At 44.5% G+C, this 13770-nt stretch overlaps 1 protein-coding gene across 5 annotated transcripts in view; it reads left to right on the plus strand.

Moving 5' to 3' along the window:
• Positions 1 to 9913: 9913 nt before the first annotated feature.
• TRIM33 (tripartite motif containing 33) overlaps positions 9914 to 13770 on the plus strand; it is a 139037-nt gene continuing 135180 nt past the window's right edge. For all 5 annotated transcript variants that reach the window (XM_064282387.1, XM_064282388.1, XM_064282389.1 and 2 more), the window contains exon 1: positions 9914 to 10452. In XM_064282387.1, coding sequence (XP_064138457.1) covers positions 9927 to 10452 — 526 coding nt within the window. In that variant the 5' untranslated portion in view covers positions 9914 to 9926. The remainder of the gene's footprint in view (positions 10453 to 13770) is intronic.

Genomic DNA, 13770 nt, shown 5'->3' on the forward strand with positions numbered 1-13770 from the left:
CTTTTGACGAGCATAAGTTTTTAACTTTTAGGAGGTCCCTGTTGTCTAGTTTATCTTCTACTGTTTGTGCATTGCATTTTTAGTTATGTTTGATATTGTATTTATGCCATAGATAAGAGCATCTAGCATTGTCCCTGTTTTCTTTCATGATCTTTATAGTTTTAGGTTTTACACTTAGGTCTTTGATCCATTTTGAATTGTATGATATGAGGTATGGATCTTTTTCATTTTTCCACAAATGGAGATATATTCAGTTTTCCCAGCAGTATGTATTTTTTTATGTATTGAGGAGACTATCTCTTCCCCATTTAACGGATTTTGACACTTTGTCGAGGATCAAGTGTCCATAGGTGGATGGATTTACTTCTGTGTTCTAAATTTTGTTCCATTAGTCTATGTGTCTCTTGTTGTACCAGTACCAGGCTCTTCCGACTACTGTGGCTGTATAGTAGGTTCTAAGATTGGAGAGTGTGAGGCCTATTTTGTTCCTCTTTTTCAATCCACCAGGCTCTCCTTGGAAACCCTATGGGGCAGTTCTACTCTGTTCTATAGGGTCACTATGAGTTGGAATTGACTTGACTGCAACGGGTTTTTGGTTTTTTCAGTAATGCTTTACTTATCTGGGGGTTCTTTCCTTTCTATATAAAGTTGGTGATTAGTTTTTTCACCTCATTAAAGAATGTTATTGGCATTTGGGTCAGGATTCCATTGTTTCTCTAGATTGCTGTTATGGATTGAATAGTGTCCCCCCAAAATGTGTGTCAACTTGGCTAGGCCATAATCCCAGTATCCTGTGATAGTCCACCATTTTGTCAGCTGATGTGATTTTCCTATGTGCTGTAAATCCTACCTCTATGATGTTAATGAGGCAGGATTAGAGGCAGTTATGTTAATGAGACAGGACTCAAACTACAAGATTAGGTTGTATCTGAGTCAATCTCTTTTGAGATATAAAAGAGAGAAGTGAGTGGAGAGACAGGGGACCTCCTGCCACCACGAATGAAGAACCAGCAGGGGATCATGCCCTCTGAACCTGAGGTCCCTGTGCTGAGGAGCTCCTAGGCCAGGAGAAGATTGAAGACAAGGACCTTTCTCTGGAACTGACAGAGAGAGAAAGTTTTACGCTAGAGCTGGCACTCTGAATTTGGACTTTTAGCCTCCTAAACTGTGAGAGAATAAATTTCTGTTAAACTTGTGGTATTTGTGTTACAGCAGCACTAGGCACCTAAGATAATCACTTTGGGTAGTATTGATATTTTCACAATGTCAAGTCTTCCTATTCATATGTTTTTCTGTTATGGAGTTCTCTTTTGGTTCAATCAACCTTTTTTCTTGTCTGAGTTATTATTGTATTATCAGCTTAACTGGTCTCCTGGCTTTTCACTCTGACCTTCTACAGGTGATTTTTCCAGGAAGCAGCCAGAATGATGTTATTTTACAACTCTACTTTGAGTTTCTGCTGAAGACCCACCTAAGGGTTTACATCCTTCTCAGTGGTCTTAAAAGTGGGGTAAGAGTACACTCCTGGGGCCCTTCAGTGGGTATAGGAAAAAATTCCAAGGGGTACACAGGCAAAGATAGTTTTAATAATCCAGCATATATTCATATCTACTCTGTCCTATAGGGTCACTATGAGTTGGAATCAACTTGATGGCAACAGGTTTGGTTTTCTTTTTTTGGTTTTATATCTATAATCTATATAGATCTCTCTCTCTCTATTTGTTGTTGTTAGGTGCTGTGGAGTCGATTTCAACTCATAGCAACCCCATGTAACAGAGTGCCCCCACAGGGTTTTACAGGCTGTAATCTTTAAAGCAGCAGATCACCAAGTCTTTCTCCTGAGGAGCTGCTGGGTGGGTTCAAATTGCCAGCCTTTTAGTTAGCAGCCAAGTGCTTATCCATCATGCCACCCGTGCTCCACGTATATGTATATATACTTGTCTTGTGTCTTTCAGTTTGTTATACTGTGGGGGGCTTGTGTTTTGCTGTGATACTGGAAGCTATACCACCTGTATTCAAATACCAGCAGGGTCAGCCATGGCAGACAGGTTTCAGCTGAGTTTCCAGACTAAGCACAGACTAGGAAGAAGGACCTGGTGCTCTACTTCTGAAAAGAATTAGCCAGTGAAAACCTTATGAATAGCAGCAGAACATTGTCTCATATAGTGCCTGAAGATGAGCCCCTCAGGTTGGAAGGCACTCAAAATATGACTGGGAAAGAGCTTTCTCCTCAAAGTACAGTTGACCTTAATGACATGGATGAAGTCAAGCCTTCAGGAACTTCATTTGCTGATGTGGCATGACTCAAAATGAGAAGAAACAGCTGCAAACGTCCATTAATAATCAGACCCTGGTATGTACGAAGTATGAATCAAGGAAAATTGGAAATTGTCAAAAATGAAATGGAATGCATAAGATTGATATCCTAGGCATTAGTGAGCTGAAATGGACTGATATTTGTCATTTTTTTTTTTATTGTGTGTTAAGTGAAAGTTTACAATTCCAGTCAGTTTCTCATACAAAAACCCTTACACACCTTGTTATGTGACTCTGGCTGCTTTCCCTACAATGTGACAGCACATTCCTCCTCTCTACCCTGTATTTCCCGTGCCCATTCAACCAGCTCCTCTCCCTGCCTGCCTTCTCATCTCACCTCAAGATATCATCTCACCTCAAGATAGGAGCTGCCCACATAGCCTCATGTGTCTACTTGAGCTAAGAAGCACACTGTTCATCAGTATCATTTTATGTCATAGTCTAGTCTAATCTTTGTCTGAAGAGTTGGCTTCAGGAAAGGTTTTAGTTTCGGGCTAACAGAGAGTCCGGGGGCCATGACCTCTGGGGTCCCTCCAGTCTCAGTCAGACCATTAAGTCTGGTCTTTTTACTAGAATTTGAAGTCTGCATCTCACTTTTCTCCTGCTCCATTGGGGATTCTCTGTTGTGTTCCCTGTCAGGGCAGTCATTGGTGGTAGCTGGGCACCACCCAGTTCCTCTGGTCTCAGGCCAATGGAGTCTCTGGTTTATGTGTCCTTTTCTGTCTCTTGCGCTTATATGTTCCTTGTGTCTTTGGTGTTCTTCATTCTCCTTTGCTCTAGGTGGGTTGAGACCAATTGATGCATCTTAGATGGCTGCTTGCTAGCTTTTAAGACCCCAGACACGGTATTGGTCATTTTGAATTGGACAGTCATATGGTCTGCTATGCTGGGAATGACAACTTGAAGAGGAATGGGGTTGCGTTCGTTGTCAAAGAGAACATTTCAAGATCTATCCTGAAGTACAACACTGTCAGAGATAGAATAATATCCGTATGCCTATAAGGAAGACCAGTTAATATGACTATTATTCAAATTTATGCACCAGCCACTAAGGGCAAACATGAAGAAATTAAAGATTTTTACCAACTTCTTCAGTCTGAATTTGATCGAACATGCAATCAGGATGCATTGATAATTACTGGTGATAGGAGTGTGAAAGTTGGAAACAAAGAAGAAAGATCTGTAGTTGGAAAATATGGCCTTGGTGATAAAAATGATGCTGGAGATTGCATGATTGAATTTTGCAAGACCAACAACTTCTTCATTGCAAATACCTTTTTTCATCAACATAAATTGTGACTATACACATGGACCTCGCCAGATGGAACACACAGGAATCAAATCAACTACATCTGTGAAAAGAGATGATGGGAAAGCTCAATATCATCAGTCAGAATAAGGCCAGGGGCTGACTGTGGATCAGAGCATCAATTACTCATATGCAAGTTCAACTTGAAACTGAAGAAAATTAGAACAAGTCCACAAGAGCCAAAGTACAACCTTGAGTATATCCCACCTGAATTTACAGACCACCTCAGGAACAGATTTGACATGTTGAACACTAATGACTGAAGACCAGACAAGTTGTGGGATGACATCAAGGACATCATACATGAAGAAAGCAAGAGGTCATTAAAAAGGCAGAAAAGACCTAAATGGCTGGCAGAAGAGACTCTGAAACTTGCTCTTGAACATCGAATAGCTAAAGCAAAAGGAAACAGTGATGAAGTAAAAGAGCTGAACAGAAGATTTCAAAGGAAGGCTCAAGAAGACAAAATAAATTATTATCATGATATGCGCAAAGATCTGAAGACAGAAAATCAAAAGGGAAGAACATGCTCAGCATTTCTCAAGATGAAAGAACTGAAGAATAAATTCAAGCCTTGAATTGCAATACTGAAAGATTCTACAGGGAAAATATTAAGCAACGCAGGAAGCATCAAAAGAAGATGGAAAAAACACACAAAGTCACCATACCACAAAGAATTGGTCGATGTTCAAACATTTCAGGAGGTAACATGATCAGGAACCGATGGTATTGATGGAAGAAGTTCAAGCTGCACTAAAGGCATTGTCAAAAAACAAGGCTCCAGGAACTGACAGAATACCAAATGAGATGTTTCAACAAATGGATGCAGTGGTGGAAGTGCTCACTTGTCTAGGCCAAAAAATTTGGAAGACAGCTACCTGACCATCTGACTGGAAGAGACCCATATTTATGCCTATTCCCAAGAGAAGTGATCCGAATGCAAAAATTATCAAACAATATCATTAATATCACATGCAAGTAAAATATTGCTGAAGATCATTTGAGAGTGGTTGCAGCAGTGTATCAACAGGTAATTGCCAGAAATTCAAGCCAGATTCAGAGGAGGACGTAGAACCAGGGATATCATTGGTGATGTCAAATGCATCCTGGCTAAAAGCAGAGAATGCCAGAAGGAAGTTTACCAGTGTTTTTTGGACTATGCTAAGGCATTCCACTGTGTGGATCATAACAAATTATGAATAATGGTGCAGAGAATGGGAATTCTGAAACACTTAATTGTGCTCATGAGGAATCTGTCGTTCCAACAGAACAAGGGGATACTGCATGGTTTAAAGTCAGGAAAGGTGTGTGTCAGCGTTGTATTCTTTCACCATACCTATTCAGTCTGTATGCTAAGCAAATATTCCAAGAGGCTGGACTATATGAAGAAGAATGGGATGGGAGGACTCATTAACAACCTGCGTTATGCAGATGTCACAGCTTGCTTACTGAAAGTGAAGAGGACTTGAAGCACTTACCGATGAAGATCAAAGACCACAGTCTTCAGTATGGATTATGCCTCAACACAAAGAAAACGAAAATCCTAGCAACTGGATCAATAAGCAACATCATGATAAACGGAGAAAAGATGGAGATTGCCAAGGATTTCATTTTACTTGGATCCACAATCAACACTCATGGAAGCAGCAGTCAAGAAATCAGAAGGCACATTGCATTGCTGCAAAAGACCTCTTCAAAGTGTTGAAAAGCAAAGATGTCACCTTGAGGACTAAGGTGTGTCTGACTCAAGCCGTGGTCTTTTCAATCGCCTAATATGCATGCCGAAGCTGGAGAATGAATAAGGAAGACCGAAGAAGAATTGACTCCTTTGAATTGCGGTGTTGGTGAAAAATTCTGAATGTGCCATGGACTGCCAAAAGAACGAACAAATTTGTCTGGGAAGAAATACAACCAGAATGCTCCTTAGAAGCAAGGATGGCGAGACTACATCTCACATACTTTTGACATGTTGTCAGGAGGGATCGGTTCCTGGAGTGGGACGTCATGCTTGGTAGAGGGTCAGCGAAAAAGAGGTAGACCCTCAACCAGATGGATTGACACAGTGGCTGTAACAATGGGCTCAAGTATAAGAACGATTGTAAGGATAGCGCAGGACGAGGTAGTGTTTGGTTCTGTTGTGCATAGGAGAGCTATGAGTTGGAACTGACTTGAGGACACCTAACAACAATAACATATATGTATATATACGTATGTATGTAGATAAATATATGGCCTTTAGATGCAGTGCTTACAACTATAAAAATTAAAAATGAAATTGATAGAGAACCCTGTCTTATCGTAGAAGTGTGTAACAGTTTGAAATATGTCCCTCCAAAATATGTGTTAACTTGGCTACGCCATGATTCTAAGTACTGTGTAATTGTGCTCCATTGTGTGATATAATTACCTTCAATTTTGTGATCTAATGTAATTATCCTATGTGTTGTAAACCCTGATCTTTATGATATTAATGAGGCAGGATTAAAGACAGTTATGTTAACGAGGCAGGATACAATCTACACGATTAGGTTGTGTCTTGAGTCAATTTCTTTTGAGATATAAAAGAGAGTAAACAAAGATCAAGGGACCTGACTACCACCACAAAACAAGAGCCAGGAGTGAAATACATTTTTTGGATCTGTGGTCCCTGAGGTGAGAACCTCCTAGACCTAGGGGAAGATTGATGCTAAGACACATGTATATCACCAAGGAACACTGGGCCCACAGACGTTGAAAGAAGACAAGGACCTTCCCCCGGAGCTGACAGAGAGACAAAGCCTTCTGCTAGAGCTGGTGGCCTGAATTCAGATTTCTAGCCTCCTAAACTGTGAGAGAATAAATTTCTTCATTAAATCCATTCACGTTTGGTATTTCTGTTATAGCAGCACTAGATAACTAAGACAGAATTTGGTAGCAGGAGAGTGGGGTGCTGCTCTAACAGATACCTGAAATGTGGAAGTGGTTTTGGAATTGGGTATTGGGTAGAGGCTGGAAGAGTTTTAAGTTGCCTAATAGTAAAAGCCTAGATTGCCTTGAAGACACTGTTGGTGGAATTACGGCCATGAAAAGGAATTCTGGTGAGGGCTCAGAAGAAGTGAGGAGAGCTCTAACACTGGAGATGGTGCAGATAGTGAGAAGTAGCAGCAGAGAAATGGCAGCAGCAGAACCAGGAGATCAGTGTAAGATGGCTTGAGAGGCAACCCATGGAGCAAGAGAGCTGAGTGTCTTCAGGCAGGAGGCTTATTAATGGAGTGGGGTGCCTAGGGACACTCATCAGTAGAGCTAACGAGCTTTGTAACAGTTATTCATGCAGGTCAGAGGCTGAGCTAGCCCAAGAGGCCTGAGGGGCTGAGAGGCCAAGGAACCAGGAATCAGAGGCTGAAGAGACAGAGTACAGGAAGCAGTGTCTCAGTCTCAAAGGATGGGGCCGTGACCTCTGGGGCCTCAAAGGGTGGGGCCACAGCCTCCTAGGTTTTAAAGAGTCAGATTTTTACCAACTTGGTTCTGGAGTGTGGGGCTGCCATTCATGAGTGCCAGGGGAATGGGGCCAGGTACACTGTCCAAAGCTGAGGGGGTAGGACTACCACATCCAAGGGGCAGAACGAGGGCTGCCACAGCTGAGGGAGTAGGATCCCCACTCAGATGGACTAGGAGAATGGGGCTGGCCAAAGACAAGGGAGCAGAGTTGCCTTTCCAGTTGACCTGGAACATGGAGCTGAAGTCCACCCAGAATCCAGAAGGTATGGCCAACACTCAAGAGTCTAGTGGGCAGGGCCACTGTTTAGATGGTCTCAGAGAAGGTAAGATTATTTTCAAGACTTGAAAGCTAATGTATATTATTCTGCTCGGTTTTAGACTTGCTTGATACCTATATTTCTTTTTACCAATTTCTCCCGTTTGTAATGGAAATGTCTACTTTGTGCCTCTGTTCCACCGTGATACTTTGGAAACAGATAACTCGGAGTTGATTTAAGACTTTTGGGATGATATGATGGAGTGAATGTCTTTTACATGTGGCAATGACATGAATTTTTGGAGGCCAAAGGGTGCAATGTTATGGATTTAATTGTGACCCCAGAATATATGTGTCAACTTGGCGAGGCAATGATTCTCAGTTTTATGTAATTACGTTATTGATAGCACTAGATAACTAAAGATGAAGTGTTATATATATGTATTCATGTCTGTATGAACTAATTGGAGGAAAAAAAAATCCCACCCATCTCATTAAGACATTCCCAGTAACCATTTACCTTTCATGTTTAATAATTACTTTTTAACAAAATTTATATTAATTTTGCTCTGTTGTGTACTACTACTAATTGTAATGATAAAATCCAGAATAAATAATTAACACAAATAATTTGTAGATGTATTTTTATGTATCTTTGCTGTACAGAAGTATGTTGTTGTTAGGTGCCATGAGTTGATTCCAATTCATAGTCACCCTATGTGACCACAGCAGAATGTCCCCATGTTTTCTAGGCTGTAAACATTACCGGAACAGGGAGTAGTTTGCCAGATCTTTTTCCCAGGGAGCAGCTAGGTGGGTTCGAACTGCCAACCTTCTGGTTATCAGCTGAGCTCTTAAGCATTGCACCACGAGGGGTCCTCAACAAATTATGATATGGACTCAATGGAATAAAATTCCGTGGTAGAGTTGGAATAAAAATATGAGCTCGTGGAAAATGACTTCAATTATATACTTAAACTTTTATTATAGTGAAAACATACGCAACAAAACATAACCACTTCAACAATTTCTACATGTATCATTCAGTAACACTGATTACATTCAAGCTGTACAACCATTCTCAATACTTTTTTCCAAATCATTTCACCACCATTAACATAAAACTCAATGCTCCCTAAGCAAATGACTATGTATTTTTAAACGGGTAATGGTATTAATCCACTTTAGTGTTTACTTTTTCATTGGATTTAAAAGTGATGTTTTTCAATTTAAAAATGGCAGTATTGCAATGTCTCAGAAATGGCAATCTCTGCAGCTATTGTAGCTTATGATGAAAACTTTCAGATGTCAACTTAAAGTGTCTGCGGGGAGAAAACAGTTTTCCAAATTCTATCAAGTGGCACAAAAAAAAAAAAAAAAAAAGACCACTGCCATATATGAACTGGCCTTTCATAATTCTCTTTATCTAGTGTCCAGCTACTCTCTCCCTTGCTCATTCCACTCCAGCCACACTAACCTTCTTGCTGTTCCTAGAATATGCCAACAATCCCTGCCTGTTTGGGGCTCTTTGCATTTACATAAAATCCTCAAAGAACTTGTTTTTCAAATAAAGGACTCCTTTCCGAAAGCATCTATTGCCGATATCGTTAGGGCATGTGACATCTAACTTACACCGGGTGCACTAAACGGGACGCTCAGGACATAATGTTGGTGGATCACTGGCTCCTGCAACTGACGCACATCAAAATCAACCCTCTCCTACACTTCCTGATTCAGGTCTGGGGTGTGGCCCTGGCATCTCTACTTTGAAAAACTCCTCAGTTGATTTTATTATGTAGCAATATTTAAGTATTAAGTTGAAAATAGCTGTTAAGAGATTTTCTTCCGCATCAGGCCTATTCAACCTATTTCTGGAAGGCCCCCCAGATTTGGGGCCTCAGTTAAAAAAAAAAAAAAAAAAAACTCGCCTCACGGCTCCCCTGAGCTACAGCCAACGAAAGGAACGCGGCCGGTTAAGGCACAGAGATCCATTCAGGAGAGCGGCGCCTCCCGGAGCCAGAAGGCCCCGACGTCCGACCGCGCGGCAGGTGAGGCTTCCGCAGAGACGCTACGGCCGTTGGAAAAGACTCCGCCCGGGAGACGCTAGCTTCTGCGGGGATCGGCCCCGGCCTCCTCTCCTTTCACCCTTCTCCGCTCCTCTTTCCGCATTACCCCTCGGTGTGGGCCCATCCTAGGCCAAAAGCCGGCCACCACCGACGGCCTCTAGCTTTAAAACCCCACTGCAAGCTGACCGCAGGCAACGCGGACCCAACTAACCGGCCACGGAGGTCGGGAGAGGCCGCAAGCCCGGTTCTGCGCCCACGCGGGGGCCCCGCTCCCCCCGCCTCCGGAGGACGTGGTTGCGTACGTGCGCGCGCCGAGCCCGCCCTCCTTCAACCGCGCGACGCGAGGGCGGGGGCGCCGCGTGCGCGCGCGCTCTCGTTCGTTCGCTCGCCTGCTCGTTCTCGGCGGCCCCTCTCGCTGCGGCTGCGGCTGGGGCTGGGGGCGGCGGCGGCGGCGCGGGCGGCGGGCGGCGCGGGGCGGTCCGGCGGGTTCAAAGAGGAAAACATGGCGGAAAACAAAGGCGGCGGCGAGGTTGAGAGCGGCGGCGGGGGCAGTGGCAGCGCGCCGGTAACTGCCGGGGCCGCCGGGCCCGCGGCGCTGGAGGCGGAGCCGCCTCTTGCCGCGGTGCTTGTGGAGGAGGAGGAGGAGGAAGGCGGCAAGGCCGGGGCGGAGAGCGGCGCGGCTGGGCCCGACGACGGGGGGGTGGCCGCGGCCTCCTCGGGCTCGGCCCCGGCTGCCTCAGCCCCTGCGGCCTCAGCGGGCCCCGGAGTTCCCGGGGGGGCGGTGTCGACGCCGGCCCCAGCTCCAGCCTCTGCTCCCGCTCCGGGTCCCTCGGCTGGGCCGCCGCCTGGACCGCCAGCCTCGCTCCTGGACACCTGCGCCGTGTGTCAGCAGAGCCTGCAGAGCCGGCGTGAGGCGGAGCCCAAGCTGCTGCCCTGTCTTCACTCCTTCTGCCTGCGTTGCCTGCCCGAGCCGGAGCGCCAGCTCAGCGTGCCCATCCCGGGGGGCAGCAACGGCGACATCCAGCAAGGTGAGCGGGGAGGCCCTGCTCAAGGTCTGGGCCGCAGGAGGTTTACGGAGCCCGTGAGAATCTGGGGACGGAGGTGCTCCGGCCCGGGGCTGCTCGGACCGGCGCGACCCCGAGGGGTCTGAGAGGTGGAAGACACGGCCCCGGGAAGGCTTCCAGAGAAGCTGGAGCTCAGAGATGCGGGAGAGTGCAGGGAGGGGTGCCGGCTGCGAGAGACGGGGGGAGGGGACACGGACTGCGAGGGAGGTTTGTGATATGCCGACACGGGCCGGGAAGGCGGGGACTCAGACCGAACGCTGGTTCGGGAGCGAGTGGACCCGGACTGTGAGAGAAGAGGTCTCGGCAAACCGGTTGTGCAAAGCGTTTTGGGTAGGATGGTCCCGCGAGGGGAGGGAGTGAGAGATAGCGACTGTGGGATAGCTTGCCTGGAGGGAGGGCGTTTGGCTTGTTAGGGTATGGGAGAGAAGGACTAGGATTAAATAGAAGAGCAGAAGGAAGGGCATTGGAGAGTTTGAGGCCAAGAGAAGGCATTCTGGTAGAAAGCAATTTTGAGATGACATTGACAAGGAGGAATATCTACCTAATGGGCTTATTGAGAGAATGAAATGAAATAAAATGTGTGAAACGGCTAGTAGATACTGAGGAAATAGCAGCTAGTTATTAGTAGTAACTAATTGTAAGTGGGCATAGGAATGGAGCTGTGAGGGGCCTGAAAGTTTCAGAGGGAAAAAAAATCCTAGGGTTTGGGGGTGAGGGAGAGATGAATTTTGAAGGGAATTGGGAATTAGGGGGAGGTGAAGGTGAGTTTGCTTCGATTCATTGTACATTTAATGAGCCCCTAGTGTTTCAGGCGCTGTGCTAGGATTGAATAAAATATTCAGTGAGGGTCTCGCTCATAGTGAAATCGGGAGACAACGTGTGGGTTGGGACAGTAGTTGAGGTACAGTGGAGGGAAGGTCAGGGGAAATTCACCAGGAGGAAACTCTTGAGTAGGTAGGTTTCTTGAAGGGTGAGTAGCTCACAGGGTAGGAGGGTGTGTTCAGGATATGTATCCATATCCCTGGAGCTAAGGATAAGTAAGGTGACTGATGGAAATTAGATTGGATTGATGCGTCGCTAGATGTGTTGTGAACTTCAGAATTTTTTTGATTTTTCTTTTTTTTCTGGTAAGGTCTCTTAAATTCCCTGTCGGGGTCTGTAGTAACACATCATAATCAAACACATTTATGTTCCTGTAGTGAAAAATATGAGTAACATACTAATGGGATAAATAGACAATACATAAACATAGCAACAATTGTGAGGATGGTGCAGGACGGGACAGTGTTTTGTTCTGTTGTGCATGGGGTCGCTTTAAGTGGGAAACGACTGGACTGCACCTAACGACAACAACAAACAAAAACAAACCCGTTGCTGTTGAGTCGATTCCTACTCATGGCAACCCCATGTGTTACAGAGAAGAACTGCTCCATAGGGTTTACTTGGCTGTAATTTTTATGCAAGCATATTGCCAGGCATTTCTTCTGTGGTGCCACTTTGTGGGTTCCAGCTGCCCATCTTTCAATTAGTAGTAGCCGAGTGCAAACCACTTATGCCACCCAGGGACCTGTAGACAGTAGACTCCCCCAGTTCAGAGTGGGTTTTGTTGAAAATTTATGGAAAAACTTGAAAATTTCAAAGGTTTTTGGATTTCAGAAATGCAGGCAAGGGATTGTGGACCTATACTAAAATAAAGGGTTTGGGATTTATTCTGAAGAGTGTATCCTGTACAGAATAGACTAAAGGAAGTTCTCTAGGGCTTTTATATCAGGAGACTATAAGGATCAGATTTATGTTTCAGAAAGATCATTTGGGACAATTTTGAGGGTGAAAGAAGGCAAGGCTGGAGGCCTGGAGACAAGTTAGGAGAATCTTGGCAGTAATCTAGGTGAGAAGTTAGCCCTTGGAATGGATAGTAAAGGGCTGATTTAAAAAAACAAAAAAAAACCCAGATTCATTGCTGTCAAGTCAATTTCAACTCATATCAGGTGTCAAAGAAGGAAGCATTTTAGTACGGGGGAGAGTATGGACTTTGTGAGACACGCTTTGATTTATAGGTCTACTTTACCGCTTCTATTTATGATTTGGACAGATTACTTAGCCTCAGTATTCTCATTTGTAAAACAGGAACAAAAATACCTACTTCAGGATGATTGAGAGAATGAAATAAGATAAAATGTATAAAGTGACTAGTGCTCCTTGCCTCTGAGTCATAGCGACCCTATAGGACAGAGTAGAACTGCCCCACAGGGTTTCCAAGGCTGTACCCTTTCTCCCTCAGATCAGCTGGTGGGTTCGAACTACCGACCTTTCAATTAGCAGTCGTGTGCTTAACCACTGTGCCACCAGGGCTCCTTTAAGTGACTAGTATATAAAAATGGTAGGTGTTAATGAAATGGCGGCTAGTTTATTATTACTATTATTATTACTGTCTGATTGTAAGTGGCCATAGGAATGGAGATAGAGCACCACTGAGGTTGCTATGAGGGAGATAAACTTACTAGGCCAAGTTCAGGTTTTTCATTTGGTGAGTGGCCGTGCTGTTAAGGCAGATGACGAATTCTGGCCTAGAAGCGGGGTGTGTGTGGGTGTGGGTGTGTGTGTGTGTAGTGAGGGGGAGGACATAATGATTTTAATTTTGGATATTTTGGTTTTTAAATATTTTTGGGACATGCAGGTTAAGGATGTTAGATTAAGAGTAGGATTTGGTTGATGGAGAAGATACTAAGTGATAATAGTTGTACAGAGGATGACTGCTCAAGGCTCAGGAGTATAGTAAGACACATGGGATTCAAAGTTCTTTTGGGAACCTGGGTTAGGTGAGAAATTTAATGGAACACAAGATGAAAATTGGGTTTGATTGATATGGTTGAGGGACTAAAGTTATGAAATTGGCCCACTGAAATTTATGCAGGAGAGGGAATAATAACCTATAAATTCCTTCTTCATTTCTTTATCCTTTATTTTTGAAGTAGGAGAATAAATTATTATTAGCTGCCATTGAGTCTGTCCTAACTCATGGTGACCCCATGCACAGCTGTAGGAAATGCCTGGTCCTGTGGCATCTCTTTCATGGGTTGTGGATTGGACCGTTGTGATCCATAGGTGTTTCATGGGGTTTGGCCGATTTTTGGAAGTAGATTGCCAGGCTGTTCTTCCTGGTCCATCTTAGTCTGGAAGCTCTGCTCAAATGTGTAACACAGCAACATGCAATCCTCCACTGACAGACTAGTGGTGGCTGCAAGTGAGGTGCATTGGCTGGGATGTGGAAGACTGGAATGC

The sequence above is a fragment of the Loxodonta africana genome, chromosome 3, assembly GCF_030014295.1.
Source record: "Loxodonta africana isolate mLoxAfr1 chromosome 3, mLoxAfr1.hap2, whole genome shotgun sequence".
Classification (NCBI taxonomy): Eukaryota; Metazoa; Chordata; class Mammalia; order Proboscidea; family Elephantidae; genus Loxodonta; species Loxodonta africana.